This window comes from Eumetopias jubatus, unplaced genomic scaffold (assembly GCF_037043125.1).
Source record: "Eumetopias jubatus isolate StellerSeaLion01/CBP00866 unplaced genomic scaffold, mEumJub1_p1.0 scaffold_10, whole genome shotgun sequence".
Classification (NCBI taxonomy): domain Eukaryota; kingdom Metazoa; phylum Chordata; class Mammalia; order Carnivora; family Otariidae; genus Eumetopias; species Eumetopias jubatus.
Genome location: NW_028274816.1, coordinates 104,384,490 through 104,402,822, shown reverse-complemented (window position 1 = coordinate 104,402,822; position 18,333 = coordinate 104,384,490). Strand labels below are relative to the sequence as shown.

The 18,333-nt window shown below is 55.7% G+C and overlaps 2 protein-coding genes and 2 non-coding genes across 6 annotated transcripts in view; all 4 read right to left on the bottom strand.

Annotated features, from left to right (window-relative positions):
- The window catches only part of PLXDC1 (plexin domain containing 1), a 55,553-nt gene extending 50,682 nt beyond the window's left edge, over nucleotides 1-4,871 (bottom strand). Inside the window, exon 1 of the mRNA XM_028089915.2 lies at nucleotides 4,723-4,871. Within this exon, the coding sequence (XP_027945716.1) occupies nucleotides 4,723-4,798 (76 nt within the window). The 5' untranslated portion in view covers nucleotides 4,799-4,871. The remainder of the gene's footprint in view (nucleotides 1-4,722) is intronic.
- Nucleotides 4,872-6,792: 1,921 nt separating this feature from the next.
- Nucleotides 6,793-6,864, bottom strand: TRNAC-GCA (transfer RNA cysteine (anticodon GCA)). The gene has a single exon. It is a non-coding gene; the product is annotated as a tRNA-Cys (tRNA).
- A 709-nt stretch (nucleotides 6,865-7,573) lies between these two features.
- TRNAC-GCA (transfer RNA cysteine (anticodon GCA)) lies at nucleotides 7,574-7,645 on the bottom strand. The gene has a single exon. It is a non-coding gene; the product is annotated as a tRNA-Cys (tRNA).
- A 616-nt stretch (nucleotides 7,646-8,261) lies between these two features.
- On the bottom strand, nucleotides 8,262-17,414 carry ARL5C (ARF like GTPase 5C). 3 transcript variants are annotated; one of them, XM_088028289.1, is made up of 6 exons: nucleotides 14,077-17,414; nucleotides 13,402-13,461; nucleotides 11,744-11,891; nucleotides 10,981-11,064; nucleotides 10,326-10,477; nucleotides 8,262-9,116 (listed from the first exon to the last, which is right to left on the bottom strand). In XM_088028289.1, exons 1-6 carry the CDS (start codon nucleotides 14,127-14,129, stop codon nucleotides 9,068-9,070), a joined length of 546 nt encoding a protein of 181 aa, XP_087884415.1. In that variant the 5' UTR covers nucleotides 14,130-17,414; the 3' UTR covers nucleotides 8,262-9,067. The 3 variants fall into 3 exon arrangements, with proteins under 3 accessions (XP_087884415.1, XP_027945675.1, XP_027945674.2); XM_028089874.2 differs by lacking the exon at nucleotides 14,077-17,414 and adding an exon at nucleotides 12,813-13,001 and having other exon boundaries at nucleotides 13,402-13,476; XM_028089873.2 differs by lacking the exons at nucleotides 8,262-9,116; nucleotides 14,077-17,414 and adding an exon at nucleotides 10,660-10,796 and having other exon boundaries at nucleotides 10,335-10,477; nucleotides 13,402-13,574.
- Between the last annotated feature and the right edge of the window lie 919 nt (nucleotides 17,415-18,333).

The following is an 18,333-nucleotide window of genomic DNA, read 5'->3' as shown; positions in this document are numbered from 1 at the left end:
CTCACTGGGGGCCACTCGGGAGTCCTGTCCTGGGAACCTGTGTCCCCTGGCACGCAGGGGGACGGCCCATCAGTACTGTCCCAGATCCCCTCCATGGGCCACTGCCCTGCTCTGGCGCAAGAAGCCCTGCGCTGACTGCAGGAGCCCACGTCATGCCCAGCCCCAGGGCCTGGTCGAGCCACCCTCATCCCACCCGCCACCCAAGCTTGCCCTTCGGGTCCCACAGCCACCACACAGTCCAGGAGCTCCTGTAGCCTCCACCCTTAATGCCTTCGAGCTAGTCTCCCATACACCCAGGACAAACTTGATTCCGTCCCTCCCAGGCTTCAAGCTCGCCCCAGCCTTCCAGCCGAAGGCCCTTCATGACCGGTGACCGGATCCCTGCTCTCTCCTCCAGCTTCCTGTCTCCCTAAAGCCCTCTCCAGGACCCAGCCCAGCTCTCTCTGGCCACAGGGCCTCACACAAATGGCTTTCCCAGCCAGGACCACTCTGCTCCATAAATGAACCCCTCTGATGAGTTTTTGCTCATCCTTCAAGTCCCATGAGATGGCACCTCTTCCCAAAGCATCCCCCAACATCTGTCCCCCATCACCCCAAATGCTACCTGCACCGTCCCATCCCTGATCCCCACGTGTAGTTGCTGCCTGTGGATCTGTAGGCTCCAGGCACCTGACTCAGAGCAAATGCTCAGTAAGCACAGATGGAGGAAGGAAGGAAGGAAGGAAAGAAGGAAGGAAGGGAGGGAGGGAGGGAGGGAGGAAGGAAGGAAGGAAGGAAGGAAGGGGGGGAGGGAAGGCAGGAGGGAAGGGAAGGAGGAAAGGAGGGGGGAATCTTCAGAAGCTCTGAGTCCTTGAGATCCACTGGCGGAGAACACACTTCCCCTGGGGCCCAGCCTAGAAAGCTCACTGCCATGCCACAGCAATAAAAGAGCACAGGTTTGGAATCATACAAGCTCTCGAGGATGAACCCTGAATCTACTACTCACTGACTGTGACACTGGACAAATCACATAATCTCTCTAAGCCTCAGTTGCCTTATCTGTAAAATGGGGATAACACTTGGTAGGTTGTTTTGAGTCTTTAACAAAATAATATACGCAAAGCACCCAGCAAAGTCCCCCTGCTTTCCCCAGGTTTAACGGGAGGACTGACTTTCCTAGAGGCTTGAGAGAGTCTCCAGACCCTGAGCTGAAATCCTGCGTCCTCGTTACAAAGCCCCCAGTTGCATCCTCTTGCTGGGAAACCCGCTGAGGTTCCCAGTGAGGACCCTCCCCTGGGGAGAGGGAGGTAGGCACAGGGAATTGGCAGAAAGGGACCACCAAGTAGTCAGAGGAGAAGAGGAGAGGGGAGAAGAGCTCGGCTCTCTGTGAGTTTCTCTCTAAGGGAGAGTCTGGGGTCCGTGACCACCTCCTGATTCACTCTCATTCAATACACATTCACTGAGGCCCTACTGTGTGCCAGGCACTGCGCTGGGTGCTGGGGTGACAGTGAACTTGCGGCGGACACAACCCCTGTGCCCAAGAAGATTCTAGTTGGAAAAGACCCATGAATGAATGAATGAATGAATGAATGAATGAATGAATGAAGAATGTGGCGAATAAGAATGTGACATGGTGATGAGTGCTATCAGGCAGACAAAAGGGTTGGGCTTTATTGCTCTTCTGGGCAGAGCCATCAGGGTGGGCCTCTCTGAGGAGGTGGCCCTTGAGCTGACTGAGACCTGGATGAAGAGACGCCAGGACTTGAAGACCAGCGTCCCACAGCCTGGATGTGTTGAGGGATGGGGCTGGGGAGAGTGAGAGCAGGTGCAGGGATGGCCGGAGGCTGTCTGACAGCCGCTGGAAGAAGTTCAGATTTTGGGGCACCTGGGTGGCTCAGTTGGTTAAGCAACTGCCTTTGGCTCAGGTCATGATCCTGGAGTCCTAGGATCGAGTCCCGCGTCGGGCTCCCTGCTCAGCAGGGAGTCGGCTTCTCCCTCTGACCCTCCCCCCTCTCATGTACTCTCTCTCTCTCATTCTCTCTCAAATAAATAAATAAAATCTTAAAAAAAAAAAACTTTATAAAAAAAAAAGAAGTTCAGATTTTAGTCTTGGTTTGTCTGGAAGTGTCTGGTGGGCAGAATCATGGCTATAGGAGCCCTAGATGTAATCTGGTCCAAACCCCATTTTATAGAAGAAGAAACCCAGGTGCAAATAAAGAAGGAAGTTGCCAGGGTCGCCAGGGATAGGTGTTGGGTCTGATCTCCTGACTCCTGGACCAAAGACACGCCCTCCAGCTGCCTCTTCTTTCTGTTTTAGGCAGCTCCCATTCCCCTTAGTCCAGACCCTGCTGCCCCTGTTGCACCCCGTGCATCCTAAGGCCATCTTCCTGTCTGTCCATCCATCTGTCTATCAGCCTCTCGTGGTCTTTCCTCACCTCCCGACTATATCTTTGGGCCATTCATCTTTCTCCTGCTCCCGTTCTCATGATGGATGAAGTTTCAAGACTCCAGTAAACAAACCAACCCATCTAGAGGGAGGGGAGATCTCAGCTCCCTCCTGAGGGCCCCCCAGCCCAGAGAGCTTGGAGTCTTGGGGCTGGATGGCACCCCTTCAAGTCCAGCTCCCCGCTGCCCTTTCATCAGGTCTGAGGGCTCCACCACTGATCCGAGCCAGGCTTAGCAGCCCCCCCAGAATGCCCTACCCCCCACATCTCTTCTTCCCAAAAGACACCCCCGCCCCCACCTCCACACAGGCCCTTCCTCAAATCCAGCCAGGCCTGGTGAAAAGAACCGCTGGACTGAGAGTCAGCAGCTGCCCACCCTGGCTTCCTAGTGCTTCCTGAAGTCCGACCCATCTCTCCTGCCGCAGAGAAAGGTCCATTTTTCCAGGCTGAGTCTCTGGCAAAGCCGAGAAGACAAGGTGTCCTCTACTTAGAAATTTGATTCAAGTCTCTGCCTGCCCCTCTCTTTCTGGTCTCCCCAGGTGTCTACTACCCCAACCGGACTCTGAAGAGGCAGCCCTCAGCCAGGCCCCAGGCTGGCCACCATCCCCCAGCACAGGCTCGTTATCTCCCAATTCCCCTTCCCCAACCCTTTCCGTGGTTCTCTCAACTCAGTCAGGGGTCCAAGAGCCCTTCCTCATCGCCCAATCACATTCTGAGTTCAGAAGATCTCACCAACTTTGGGGCTGCAGAGGACCTCAAAATCTGACCTGTCCAACCTCTTCCTTTATATATATATTTTTTCAATTACCAGTTACCCACATATATCATAACAGATCTGAAAAGGAAAGACAATCCTAAAAAAGAAGAAAAAAATCTCTCATAATCCCATCACCAAGAGTCAAAGATTTTGCTCACAGCCTCACTTTAGAAGTGGAGAAATAGGCCCAGAGAAGGAAAGTAACTTGCTCAAGGTCACACAGCAAGTGAGATGCTGGGACAAGAAGCCAAGTCTCCGGCCCTTCTCTGTGTGGTCTCCCTGAAAACTGGTGCTTCTGTACCACCAGCCTCTTGCCACACCAACTTCCACTGCTCTCTGCCCACATTCCCACCATCAGCACCCTTCCCCACCCTCCTTCTCCACAGGGACCCAGGCCTGTCTCATCTACACACGAGGACTGAGGACCATTAAAGTCAAGAACTCTGTCACAGATGCTGTGCCTGATGCTATCACACTCCAGAGACACAGCAGCCCAACTACAGCATCTCCCTGGACAAGCCCGTGCCCCGGCTCCATCCCATTTAAGGGACACCTGTGTCCCCGAGGCATAAAGTTCTACCTTCCCAATTCTCTCTTGTCAAGAGGCTACACTGCAAATTACCCACCTCCCCAACCCCAGAGAAGTTCTGGGTGCCTGAGGAGAAAGGAAGGGAATGTGAAATTGCATGCTGAACAATGGTTCTTTTATAATACAAGAGACTCAAGGTAGACCTCAGAAAGGACTTCCAGGGCAGAGAGATAATTGTGGAGAACTGGTGTAGGGGAGAGGAGTGTGCAAATAGGAGCCCCCCACCATCCACAGCCAGAGCAGCTGATGGCCAGAGGCCACCAGGAGAGCAAGGCGGGAGACCAGGAGCATCCTGGAGACTGGGGAATGGGGGGTGGGGGGGCAGGGGAGGGCTTCTTCCTGAGCCCAGGGCTGTTCTCCAGGCTCCGAATAGGGAGAGGAAGACAGTAGGACAGGCTGCTACAGAGCTTCCTCTGGGAGAGATGCTGGGTCTCCACCATCCCCCTGGCTGCTCGCACCCAGCCCCCAAATCTGAAATCCGACTCAGACCCAACCTGGGTCAGCTTGGGGCTGGGGTGGGGCGTAGGGGGAGGGAAGAGAAGGAGATGGCAAAGCTGGGGCAGGAGGCACCCCAGACTCCCCATCTCATCAGAATTCAGCCTCCCTCGGTGTGACCAGGGGTCCCTATGACTCCCCCACTCTCCTCTTTCGGGCCAGAGGCCACTGCCTTATGTAGCCCCCTCTACTGGGGTGCCTCCAGTGTCCTTCCAGGAGGGAAGGAGAGGTGGGAGGCATCAGGGTCTGATGCCTCCACCCTCACTCACACACCCTACCTGTTTAAGAAAGTGGGTCCCTGTCCACCTGCCACAGCCCACAGAGCTCCTGACCCTCCGCGGACAGTCCCCGCACCAGCCCGACATCGCCGGCCGGTGGGTACTTGCCCGCGCCCGCGCCCGCCGGCCAGCCCCCTCCCCGCCCCCCGGGCCACCCCGACCAACTCCGGCTGGTCCTACCTGCTCCGGGCGGGGGGCTCAGCGCCCGGGCAGCCTCCCTGAGCACCAGCACCAGGAGCCAGAGCTCTGCCCGCATGGTGGGTGCCAGGACCCGCCCCCGGCCCGCTGCAGGCCCCGGCGAGGGAGGGGCCGGGCCCGGGCGGCGCGGTGCCCGGGGCCGGCGCGCCGAGGGGAGGGCGGCGAGGAGGCGGCGGAGCGCGGGGCCCGGCTGGGCGGCGGGAGCGGCGCGGGCGCCGGCGCGGGCGGGTGGCGAGCGAGCCGAGCAGCGGCCTCCCGGAGCGCGGACGGGGAGGGGGCGGGGCGGGGCGGGGGGGGCGCGGCGCCTCCCGAGCGCTCCCCGAGTCTTCCCGGAGCGCTCCCACGGCGGGGTTGGGGGGGGCGGGGGGGCTGGGGGCGGAGTAGGGGACAGGGCGGGGGACCCTGGGCTGGGAGAAGCGGCCCCCCCCCCCGCACCTTAGCTCCTGTCTCCCTTCCCCTCCTCCACCCCCGTGGGAAAGCCGCGGAGACAAGACCGGGGTGTGTGTGTGGGGAGGGTGCACACCCCAGGAAGGGACAGGCGCCCAGTCCCTCGGGCGGTGGACTCCTGCCATACGCACCCCTCCCCCAGCTCCACCAGGCTTCCCGACTTTCTGGGCTGTTCCTCAGAGTTCTGTGGGTCTCTGATGCCCATCCCCACCCCAGGAATCTCCCCTTGCAGCACAAACCCCCCAGCTTCTCTCGCCAACAGAGGCCCGAATTACACTGCCCTCCCCAGGGCTCCTCTCCCTTTTTCCCATCACCCCCAGTTCCCAGCACCGTCTTGCCCACCAGCCTGGCGGACACGGGGGTGGAGGGGCCCGGCTTACTCATACTTTAACCCGGACTTCCCCTCACCCCCAGAAGGTAACTGAGGCCACCCTTCTCTCTGGGGACCCCGGGACTGTTCAAGGTCCCAATCAATCCTCAAAGCCAGCCCCCAGGGCAAGAAGACGTCTCACCCCACCTGCCACCACCTTATGACAGAATCTGGGGATAGATCACCTTCTTTTTTTTTTTTTTTTTCTTTTTTCTTTTCTTTCAGGACAGAACAAAAATACCCGCAATTTAGGAGATTTAATAGACGGCGGGGAATCAGGTCGGGACACGAAAGTGCCTGTTCCCTCCCCTGACCTACTTCGTGCTTTGGCAAGGAGCTGGAGCACTCCAGGGTGGGAGAATGAGGGGTGAGGGGCACCTGGTTTCTCACGGGGCTGGGGCCTAGGGACTGGACAGTCACGGACAGGTAGGGGATGGACGCGAAGAGCCCTTCAGGGAGTTCCCCAGGAAGAGGGATACGCGCGGGGACAGGAGTGTGGGCTGGAAGAGGGGGTTCCCTGACACTGAGGCCAAAGACAGGAACTGAGAAGGGAAACAAGAACTAAAGACTCCCTAATCTCTCAGAATCCCAGTTCCTCCTTCCTCTGGATCCAGGGTCCCAGAAACGACCTCCTCCAGCCCTAAACGCTAAGCCTTTACAATGGGACAAGGCAAGGCCTGTCTGTAAGTTCTTCTTGCTGTCTAATTCAAATCCCGAGTTTTCCGACTCTCAAATAGGAATAGGCCGCCGCCTCCAGCTGCGGCTTCTTGCTGCCCTCTAGCGGCCAAGTGGCGAGCCGCGGTCTGTCTTACAAGGTCTCTTTAAGGGCTCGGACTGAAAACAGCAGCTTGGAAATAATTCGAAGCAAGTGACGTGTAAATTTTTTTAAATGTAAGCCTCTTGAACTTGCGCGTACATCAGAATCACCTGGGGGGCTTATTAAAAATACAAATTTCTGGGCGCCACCGCCAGATTCCTAATTCAATGGTTCTGGGAAGAAGCCGAGAATCTGCATTTCTAACACGCTCCCAGGTGGTGGTGCTAGTCCGGGGAACCACATTTTAAGAGCCATTGCTTGAGATTTCCCGCTTCTTGCACTCTCTCGCGTCTTTCTTGCACCAATTGTCGTCTGCTCACAAGGGAGGTGGCGAAGGCAATGTCAACGTAAAATGAGGAAGGGGGAAAAATGACGCAGGGAGACCAGGACCTTTGCGGCCACGTGAAAACGACAAGCAAGGGGGCACCCGGATTTGAACCGGGGACCTCTTGATCTGCAGTCAAATGCTCTACCACTGAGCTATACCCCCTCCGCTGACGTTTGCGCGCAGCAACCTCTTAGTGCTATGAGTGCGCAGGCGCTGTAACGAGGTTATGAAAAGAAGTGGGGTCCAATGCTCGCAAAAGTTGAAAATAACATAATCTCAAAAGATTACTCGCCTGGACGCACAACTTGTTTCCCGAAGCTCTGAGCTAAAGATTTCTACTGAATGGTGTAAGCAAAGTGGAGTTTGGAAAAATCCCTCGAGATCCTTCGAGATCCCTGGTTTCGGGGACATTCCCCGCGCCGAGGTCCCCCTCTCCTGCCCTGTCGGAGCCCCTTTATTGCCTCTTGGCGCCCGTCTCTCCGTCCTGCACGCTCAGGCAGGCTTCTCTGGGCCTTCCTTCCCCAGCCCAAGCCCAGCCCTTAGATAGTCGGCCTCCCTCCCCGGGAAGAGCCGTCGGGTCGCTGGCCAGGCCCACCTGGGGGTGCACCCGCCTCCGCCGTAGCACTTCGGGGGGTGCGCAGTCTGCGCTGTCTCCCTAGGGTTAACCAGCAGCTTCTCGCCCTCGCGCTACATCCCACCCGTAAACGCCCACGCGGGTTGAGCGCGTGGATCTGCGGGGCCAAGACTCCAACGTCGCCTGCCTGCAAAAGGGGGTGGCGGGCCCCGAGACTGCAACCCCTCCTCTCCCCTGCCAGGGCACTTTGAGCGGTGGACCGCAGGACAAAGAAAACACGAAAAGTCTGGCACGGAGAGGGGGCACCCGGATTTGAACCGGGGACCTCTTGATCTGCAGTCAAATGCTCTACCACTGAGCTATACCCCCGTCACACTGCCTATTGCTTATTAGAATGAATTTCTGTAGTTATAAGGAGAATATTAAATTATGGTTTCGTCCAAGGGTTGTGCCGAAATGGCCTCATGAAGAGAGCAGGTTGTGGGCTGGGTGGGGATAGCTAGAATTGCTGAGCTCTTTTTCCATCATCACACCTCAGGAAAACCACAGGATTAAGGAATCCTGGGCTTTCTATAACTGTCCAGGCTGTCCCCAGTATGTCCACAGCCTGACTTGGGAAGGGGAGAAACCCATGGACTCCAGGACCATCTCAGGTCTTACGGGGTAACAGCAGGTTTCCGCATAGAGGCTGTCTTCGGCTCTGCCTCCACAGAAATCCCCAAAGGCCCCTCCCCCAACTCCATGAGTCAGCATCAAACCACTCCCACCCCTAGACCCAGGTAGAGCCAAAAGCTCCCAGTCCCGGCAAGTCAGGAGTGAGTTACCTGGCAGCGGATGGTAGAGCCCAGGACCAAAGAACCAGCCAGTGCCCTAGTCCCAGGGACCCTTGAGGCAGTACCCCCTTCATTTCCAAGGAGGATTTCCCCCGGCCCTGTACAAAAACCAAAAGCCGGTTGGAAACACAGGTAGCAGGAGCAGGCCGAAATAAGAGGTGAGCAGTTTTCAATGGCATTTATTATACTTTTATAAAAATTCTAAAACAGTGACAAAATCATGACAAAAGATAGTCGAGATGGGCACGCTGTAGGAACTGGAGACATGTGGGAGGAGTGGGATTCACACTGGAAGGAGCGGAGGGCATAGGATGGGATGGCTTAACGCTCAGAAGCTGTGGTCAGAGCCAGCATCCCAGAGGGAAATGAAAGGCACGGGAGGAGCGGAACTCCCCGAGGTGCAAGGCGTGTCCCCATCCGGGATGTCCCGTCCTTCTTCCTCTCCCTTCCCACCAGTTTTTGGCTCTGTCCTCCTTGCCCTGAGCCTGCCCCTTCACCTTTCTGGAATCTCCTTTGCTCAAAGATGGCTAAAGGGCCAGAAAGCTGGGGCGGGAATCCACGGATAGGGGGTGGGGTTCTAGGAAATAAAGAGCAATTCCAGGGGGTCTCTTGCTCCGTCCCCCATTCTTTTCCCTCAAAGAGGTTGCGGGCTGAGGGGATGGGGCTCCACTTCCCAATCCCTCACATGTCCAACGGCTCGCCTGTGCCTCCGAGGACACCTGCTTCCCTGGAGTGAAGGGCAGCTCTTCTGCTGTCCTGCCTGTCTGCAGCAGGTCAGGGCGGGCAGTCTAGCCCCTCGGTGGCGGGGCTGGGTTGGGTGGACTGTGGCGATCTCACTGTCCAGAGCTGACCCAGCTCCCATCAGAGAATCGTAGAAAAGTAATCGTCACTTGGGCTTTCCACCCATGTAGTCCAAGCAAAACCCCCCGGAGTCTTTGGTTGGCCTCAGGTCGGGGCATCAGTTGGCAGTGGCCTGAGATTGCATCCACTGGAGCCCCGCGGGCAGCCTGCGGGGAGGATGGAAGAGGGCAAAGATCATTATATCCCATGAGGATGATGGCTTCCAAGCCCCCAGCCCTACCCAGAGCTGATGGATTGGATGTAACAACCAAAGTTACATCCCATCTCTCAGTCGACAAATATAAACGTACTGGGCTAGGGGCTGGGGTGACTGGTGAAAACACAGACATGCCATCTGGGGCTTACAGTCTAGCAGAGGAGATGGATGTGGGTTGGAGGAGGGAATGGCAGGAACGCTACCAGAAATGTGTGGTTCCTTGGGCAGACCTGCCTGCAGACTCCAGGCACCCGGGTCCCCAGCCCGCTGCAATCCCACTCAAGAGAGAGAAGAGGAAAGAGAATTTTCCAAGCCTGATGCGAGGCCCTTTCTATGTGACCATGATTTAGCTACTTTCTCAGCAGCCCCCTCCCTGGTACCTTAGCAAAAATTGCAACATTTGCCCACATACTTTCAATCTCCCTTTCCTACTTGATCTTTTTTGAGCACTTTGCCATTTTTTAACTTACTGTAGATTTTTCTTAATTTTATTGTTTATTGTAGGCTCCCTCCCACCAGAAAGTAAGCCCCATGAGGACAAGGGGTTTTTGTGTTTTGTTCACTGCTGTTTCTCTGGCACCTGGAAAAGTGCCTGGCACAGAGTCGGTACTTGATAAATGTTGAATGAATGATACCGTTTACTCTCTACAGAAACTCTAAGAGAGAGTCAGTATAATCGCCCTCCTCTATACAGATGAGAAAACTCAAGGTCAGAAAGCCTTAGTGACTTCTGCCTGGAAGGCTTGGCCCCCAGGTCTTCCCATGGCTGTCTCCTCTCCCTTCAGGTCTCAGCCCAAAGGTCACCTCCTAGTAGAGGTTGTCCCTGACCACCAGTGCTAAATCAGACCCAACCCTGCCCCATCTATCACTGTTAATTCAATTTCACTCTCTTCATGGCACTTCTCAGTACCTGAAATGTTTGTGCTTAGGTGGAAGGTCACCTCTCTCCCCACTAGAATACACCTCCCGAGAGCAGGCACTCTATCTCGCTCACCGCTTACCCACAACATCTCAGCTGTGGGTGGGTGCTCGACTGACTGGGCCCAGGAGCTAAGTGTGAGCCAGATTCTGACAGCAGGGAAACAGGAGAAGGTTCTGATGGTCAGCTGTTCGTTGGTTGGGCCAGACCCTGGAGGTTCCAGGTGGGGCAGCCACTAACCCTTCCCCGGTGAGGGCACAGCAGCCCTGGATGTGCCACGGGTGGTCCTTGATGGTGCTCAGAGTGAGGAACTGAGAGATCTCCATGGTGGTCATGGAGTTCTTCATATCCTGCTTGTTGGCAAAGATCAGGACAGAAGCATCTCGCAGAGCCTGTGCACAGAGGAGCCCAGCCCCAGTCAGCCGGCCAGGGCCTAGCCTCCCTTCCCCCTTCCCCCACCCCCGAGTCCTCCCTAGCTCCCCTGCTGTCCCAGGTGGGACCAGCGTGGGGCCACCACATGCGCGGACACCCATAGCTCAGGGAATGCCTGCCCACCAGCTCATATGATCCTTACGACAGTTCCATGAGGCAGGAATTTGGTGATCCTCCCCATTTTGTACTTGGGGAAACGGAGAGAAGTGAAGTGACTTGTCTGGGGGTCCCGTGGTGAGTGAGAAGTGGGGTCATGACCTGGACCAGCAGCTCTGGCTTCTGCGATCAGTTGTGCGGAGGGCATTGTGGCCCTTCATCTGGGATAAACTAGCCCCATCCAAACTGCTGGGGAAGCGGCTCTCAGACACTGGGGACTCAGGAACGAAGCTCAGAGAGGCTAAGTGAGTAGGCTGAGGTCCCACAGCTAGTACACCGGGCCCTCTCCCAACCTCAGGGGCCTTACCTCATGGGCCAGCATCTTATACAGCTCCTCCCGAGTGGTCGGCAGCCGGTCCCGGTCCGTGCTGTCAATCACAAGGATGATGAACTGGCCAGCAGAGAGCAGCTGTGAGTGGTGGGCTTTCTCCCGCCCACTGTGCTCCCCGACCCGGCCTCGGCACCACCCCGTGTAAGCCCCATGGAGCGCGTGTCTGGTCTCAAGCTTTCACTGTCCTAGTCCCATTTTCATTCCTTTTTCCATCCAGACGGTGGGGGAACACAGCACGACTCTGATTGCGTGCCAGAGGCGACGCCCTGGTCGTTCGTGACGGCGGTCGGGTCCCACCACAGCCCTGGGCGACTAGACTAGGCTTAGCGCCATTTACAAATGAGATGGGTTCAGCGAGGCGACAGATGTTGCCCCAGGACACACAGCTGGTGAGTAGCAGCGCTGGAATTCACCTTCAGTCTCACTCTGGGAAGCAAACCACCAAATCTTGCAAGAGTGAGAAAGGCCCCGGAGCCCAAGGGCCTACCCCATGCAGAGCGGCACACAGAAAGCTGCCAAGAGGTATTCAGACATTTTTAAAAAACACTGTGCTGCATTAAGGATTCAAAATGTATGCGTTAGCTGTTGTTTATTATGTAATTTTCACAACAATTCAGGGCAGTCGTTATTACAGTCTCCACCTCACAAAGTGGGGGAACCAAGGCTCAGAGAGGTTAAGTGACTGGCTCATGTCACACAGCAGACTTCAAGGCCCCTCCAGCCCCAACACTCTGCTCACCTCGGTGTTGGAGTAATAGGTATTCCAGGTAGAGCGCAGAGCCTCCTGCCCCCCTATGTCCCACACGAGGAAGTGTGTCTTTCGCAGAACGATCTCCTCCACGTTGCTACCGATGGTGGGAGATGTGTGGACCACCTCATTCATCAGGCTGGGGAGGGAGGAGAGGGCACCAAGAGTTCAGCCCATTCTGCTCCCAGCTCTGGGCCCCCCACCCCTCGGCTCCCGAGTCAGGCTGAATCTAACTCAGAAAAACTCGGCCCAAGTTGGCCAAGCCTGTGGGCACAGGGGAATGCAGACAGGAGTGGGACCAAGTCCTGCCCTGGCGTGGACCCCAGAGACAGGAGTCATATTAGAGCCATGTCCCCAAACTTTATTTTTTTTTAAAGATCTTATTTATTTATTCGAGAGACAGAGAATGAGAGATAGAGAGCAGGCGAGGGAAGAGGGTCAGAGGGAGAAGCAGACTCCCTGCTGAGCAGGGAGCGCGATGTGGGACTCGATCCCGGGACTCCAGGATCATGACCTGAGCCAAAGGCAGTCGCTTAGCCAACTGAGCGACCCAGGGACCCTGTCCCCAAACTTTAATATGCAGTTGAAACACCTGGGAGTCTTGTTAAAATGCAGATTCTAGGGGCACCTGGGTGACCCAGTCCTTAAGCGTCTGCCTTTGGCTCAGGTCATGGTCCCAGGGTCCTGGGATCGAGCCCCACATCCGGCCCCCTGCTCAGCAGGAGGCCTGCTTCTCCCTCTCCCACTCCCCCTGCTTGTGGTCCCTCTCTCGCTGTGTCTCTCTCTGTCAAATAAATAAAATCTTTAAAAAAAATGCAGATTCTATTCCAGTGAGTCTAGGCTGGGGCCCAGTGTTCTGCATTTCTAACAAGCTTCCAGATGATGGCAATGCCGCTGATGTGTAGACCACACTTGGAGCAGCAAGGGATTGGGAAAACGAGACAGATACAAGTGAAGGCCATCAGAGAGGTGCTTTGTTTAACAGAGAGAACACACATTTTTTTATGTGTAGGGGGTGCCTCTGGATGATCTGGGCATCAGGGGTGATTGGGAAACTTACTTTTCACTGTATGTGCTTGTAATGTTCGATGTACTCTTCTGGTTTAAAATAAACATTTACATATATTTCTTTTTCAGGGGAAAATTTTCCTACGTAAATACTCTGGAGGTTCCAAAGGGGGAGAGATGCCATCCAGAGAGTGAACATCGGGAGCTACAGAGCTCAGCCAGACTCAAAACGAGCCCTCCCCTGTGGGTGTGAAGAAGGGGAGAAAGTTAAGAGGCAAAGTTCGGGCGCAGGAGTTAGAAATGTGGAACCCGCCACTAGGGGGAGCGAAGAGCAGGGAGGCAGGAAGTCAGTTTCTGACAGCCTCAGGCCTCCAACAGGGTCTGGTAGGGGCGGGGGTGGGAGGGGGATGGCGGGGACCGTTAGAGTCGCCCATATCGGGCAGGACTCGAATGCTAGGCGAGGGACCACAGAACTGAAGGGTCACTATGCCAGGAAGATCACAGAGCTCCCCCCACCATCACTCCTCCTGTCTCCTGGAAAACCCGGGAACCCAGGGAAGGGCTCCGGCGATTGGTCCAAAGGTCAGTCAGTCTGATGGGAAGACCCAACCCCCACCTCTTTCCATCAGAGAGTCACTTACAACTGGTAGAGAATGGTGGTCTTTCCGGCATTGTCCAGTCCCACGATGATAACTTTGTGCCTCCAGAGAGGCATGCAGGGGAGGAGGCAGGGTCAGGGCCAAACTCAATAACCAAGGGACTGAGTGCCCCATCGGGCTTCCCAGGAAGGAGATGAGTGTTTCCAGCGAGCTGGGAGACCTCTGCCCATTGTATCACTTCTGCTCCCCTGCACTCCTCCCCGACAAAAACCCAACAGGACAGGGTTCCTCCCCCCACCCCCAGACCCCGGAGAGCCGCACCAGCCCCCCAACAGTGGAAATGATTGCTGAGCCCCGCCTCCCTCGCTCCACATTTCCAGAAAAGCGGTTGCCGGAAAGGTCCGGGTCGCCCTGGGCTTAACAAGAGAAGGGGCCTGGAGAAAGGGCCACGATCGCAGGAAACCCGCGGCAGCTTTTAGCCAGGAAGACGGGGGCTCGCCGAGCCCTGCACCCCGGGGTGCACCGAAAGCGCGCCACCCGCGAGGAGCAGGCGGGGAGGGGCTGTGGGAGGGGGCAGGGGAGGCCGCGGAGCCTGCAAGGAGTGCCCACGCAGGACCTTCGGAGCCCGAGGTCCCCCAGCGCATCCGCCCCGACCCCAGATCCGGGGAGCTCCAGGTGGGAGCCGGATCAAAGCGGTCGCTTGAATGCGCTGTGCGCCCTTTACCCTGGTTCCCGAAGATGCCCATCAACTTGGCGATCAGTTGTCCCATGGCGCGTCCCAGGCCGGAGAGGGGCAAGACTCAGCGACCTTCGGGGGCCCGGGTCGAGCCAGGGTGCTTAGAACCCCGCCCCCCGGGGAGGGCCGAGCGAGTTTTGCCTATGAGGTCACGCAAGCCTGAGGAGTCACCTGCGGGACCTGGGAATCCCCTGGGACGGGGCCCCTCGCCAGTGCTATGAATGTCACGGCGACAACGAACAGGCTACTTGTCTAGAGTCCTGGAGGTGCAAGGAAAGTGGGGTCCAGACTCCACATCCTCCTCTTTGCCTTTGCCCTGAGAAAACTCCAGAGGTTCTCTGGGTGAACTGCTCCCCCACTGCATCAAGGAGGCCCGGCACAGTGACTCACTACCAGGTCCCTGCTCTCCCTTCTCCAAGTGGCATGTGTGGGGCACTAGACTGAAGCAAAACCCTACCTTCTGCACCGGCCAGCTGTGTGGAGCAGGCGGCTCACTGATCCTCTCTGAGCAGGGAGAATATTCCAACCCTCAGCAGATCCCTAGTGTTTTCACTAGTGTGGCTCTTGCAGGCCCACTCAAAGTGAGTTCCCTTAGGGGAAAGGCAGAGTCTCCCTTTTGGAGGTCCGCTGGTGATAGGCAACTTCTAGGAATAAATCCATACTGCTTCTGTGATTCATTGGCAAACTGACTGCTCAGGCACAGCTCCCAGATCTGGGGGGTTGGGCATCTGAAGATAAGGACGGAGCAAAAAGAGAGATCTCACAGCCAGAGACCCTACAGAGGGGTACCAGATGCCAAGAGCCAGCAGAAGAGAACCTGGGCCAAGAGAGAGCCAGGCTGGAGGAGGGAGAGGGAGGAGGGGACTCTTTGTTGTGAATTTCCTTCTTTGCTTAAACTGGGAAAAACCAGAAAACAAAAAGAGAAGTGGGGAGGCAAGCCAGCCTCAGGCTGAGGGGGCAGTTAGGAGGAGCCAGTTATCACACAGGAGAATCAACTCCTTCTGCCCCCGACTGCCACGGCCCTCCTACAGCCCATTAGTGCTCCCCTCCACTAAGGGAACAACCTTTACTCGTCTCCCTGCCTCTGCCTCCCTGATTCAGCACAGCCCTATTCACCTTCGTAAAGCACAGCTCAGAGTCTGTCACTCCACAGCTCATAAACCTTCAATGATTCCCTATTGCTCACTGGATTCAGATCAGCCATTTCACCTGACATTCAAGAGCCTCCGTGAACAGCCCCCACCTGCCTTTGCAGGTGATCTCCCACCTTCTGCATCCACTGGTCCTTGCCCACACATGCCCAGCTCCTTCCAACAGTGCTTTTGCTTCTGTGTTTCCTCCACCTGAAAGTCTTTCACCTTCTCAGAAAGGTGGCTTTCTGAAAGCCTTTAGCTGCCTGCCATAAAAGCCACCTACTTCTCAAGTCCTGGCCCGGTTCTCCAGACAAATGGGGCTTCTCTCTACCCTGAGATTGGACACTGGCCTGTTTCCACCAATCAGCTGTGAGGCCTGGAGTGTGGGGTTCGGGTCTTGTTCACTTGTGTTCTCCCTGCACTCCCAGCCTGGTCCAGTGCCTGGCACACAGTAGGACCGTGTTGCTACTGGAGTGAAATACAATGAGTTATGCTAGAGCCTGGTATTTTGAGCATTAAAGAAGTGTGAGCACAAGTTGAAGAGGAATGAAGAAGGCTGGGAAGCGTATGGAGAGCAGAGGGAAAACAGTTGGCTAAATAAGGAATTCTTATCCCACCCGCCTTGGTGCCTGGAGTTAGAGCGAAGGAGAATTGACTACCAGAGCGCATTTCAGCCCCAGGAAAGAAGGAGAGCTGGGTGCGATAGGGTGGGGGTGCAGAGGGGACTGGGGGAAGCAGTAATATTTTAAGCACTTTTACCATCTGTTTCCTGGGGTGGGGAGGAACCCCTAAGTGCATCCTGCCCCCTCCCCCAACTACCACCGCCAATTGCAGAATTGAAAGTGATATTCTGCTAGCTGGAGCACAGTCAGTAAACAGACGAGAGCTGCCTCGGCTGCCAGGCCTAGAGCCTGGGTCTTAGGGGGCATTCATTCATTTATTTGACAAATATGAGTCAGGAGTTAGGAAACAGGCCAAGTAGACAAAACAGACCCTGTCTGGGTCTTTTGGAGCCTTTACCATCTAGTGGGAGAGAGAAATATACACATCAAAAAATAAAACCAAAACAAAACCCTGAGAGACAGTAGGTAGGAAGGCACACTTTTCTGAGTATGTAATTATTGGCGCTAAGACAAGATTTTTCTTTAGGGCACCAGCTGGAACACCCATTGCTCCCGGGCCGTGCAGGGAGCTCAGCTTCCTTGATTTTTTGGAAGGTGGAAACCTTCAGCCACACCCAGGACTGAGGCCTCTCTGACCTCAGCTCAGAAGCTGGACAGAAGCTACTGGTCAGGGAAGGAGACGGGGGGGTCCCCGATAGGAGGGGTCCTCAGCGCCTCAGTTCCCAACTCCCTGAGGTGGTGGTAGCCCCAGCCTCTGGAGACCTAATCCCAGCTGACTTTACGGTTGTTGAAATCCTCACATGCTGACAACCACCAACGTGCTGAATGTACATCAGTTGAGGGCTTGTGGTTACCAAAAGATAGTCTCTCTTTCTTCATCTCTCAACACCTCTACACCACCTAGAAATGCCCCCGCCTGCAAGTTCCCAGCAAATGCAGTTTCAGGCAGAAGGCACATGAAGAGGAGACAAACATATTCAGACACCTGCTTCTTCCTCCCCAGCCCTCCTCCCCTTGCAGAAGCCAGAGCAGGGGAAGTGGCATGAGACTTGGAGTTCACAGGCACCACACACAACTTGAACTCCAAAGATCTGAGTTCAAGTGCTTGCTCCGTAGCTGTGTAACTATGGATGTTGCTTAGCCTCACGGAACTTTTATCTGTAAACTGAAGTTAGTAATCCCTGCCCTTGATTCAAAAGATCGGGCTCCCCCCCAGACGAAGCTCTCTGCAGTTCCGATTCTCCAGACTAAGCACCCAGCTGTCTTCTGTTCCTCTCCTCTTGGGTGTCCTTCCACAGGCACCATAAACCCACCTTGTCCAAAGCTAGACATTGTTTCTGATCTGACCTGGTTTTTCCACCTGCTTCCTCTATGTCTCTGGGAAGACCATCACCCATAGTCACCCCCAGATGCCTCCCTGTCTCTCACTGTCCACCTCCAATTGCTCTCCATGAGCCCTGGATTCAAACTGCTAGATGTTTCTGACAGCCATTGCCTCCTTTCCCATCCCCCTGCTATGGCCTACTGCAGCCCACCCTTGTTTCTTTCTTTCTTTTTTTTTAAATTATGTTATGTTAATCACCATACATTACATCATTAGTTTTTGATGTAGTGTTCCATCCACCCTTGTTTCTTACCCAGAGTATTGCAGCTCTGTCCAAGCTAGGCCCGCCAATCTATGCTCCAAACCGCAACCAAGGCAACTTTGTCATTGCTGCTTACAATCCTTCAATTTCTGCACAGCAGCTTCAGGACAAAGCCCAAACTCCTTCACATGACTCAAGGTCCACCGTGATCTGCTCCTGCTGGCCCTTCTCTGACCACCCCCTTGAGAGCACACTTTGCTGGTGAAGTACCAGGAACATGCCATGCATGTCACCAGCTTCCCCTGTCTTGAACACTTCCCCCCTGCCCACCCAGGTTAACTCCTAACCAGCCTTCTAGACTTCACTCAAGCCTCACCTCCTCTGAGAAGCCTCTCCTGACCTCCCCAGGCTAAGGGAATTACCCTTCTACCAGGTTCCTGCAGAACCCAGTGCTTCTCCCAGCAGAGAGCTCACCATGCTGTCCTGAACGGTCTGTGGCTCTCTTTTAGACTTGTGCCTGGTACATGGTAGGTGCTCAATAAATGTCCAGTGAGTAAACACGGGAATAAAGGATTGATTCCATTGAAAGGCACTGGGGTCAGAGCGCTAGGCTGGGAGGCAGAGACTGGACTCCAACCCCAGCAGTCTTTGCTGTCAACTCCCTGGGACCTTGGGCCAGCCACCTGACCTGCGGACCTGCCCAATTCCTTTCCTTGGGTCTGCTAATGCCTCACCTGGGAAGGTCTAGATGTCTGCTGCCCTACACCCCGCCCCCCCCCCCCCCCCCCGCCACACACACACTTTGAGCAGAAGCATTCAGGTAAGGGACCCAGGAGCTCTAGTCCTCCAGGTCCACCACCCCAGAAACAAGAACCAGGAGAGTGGCGACATGGTTT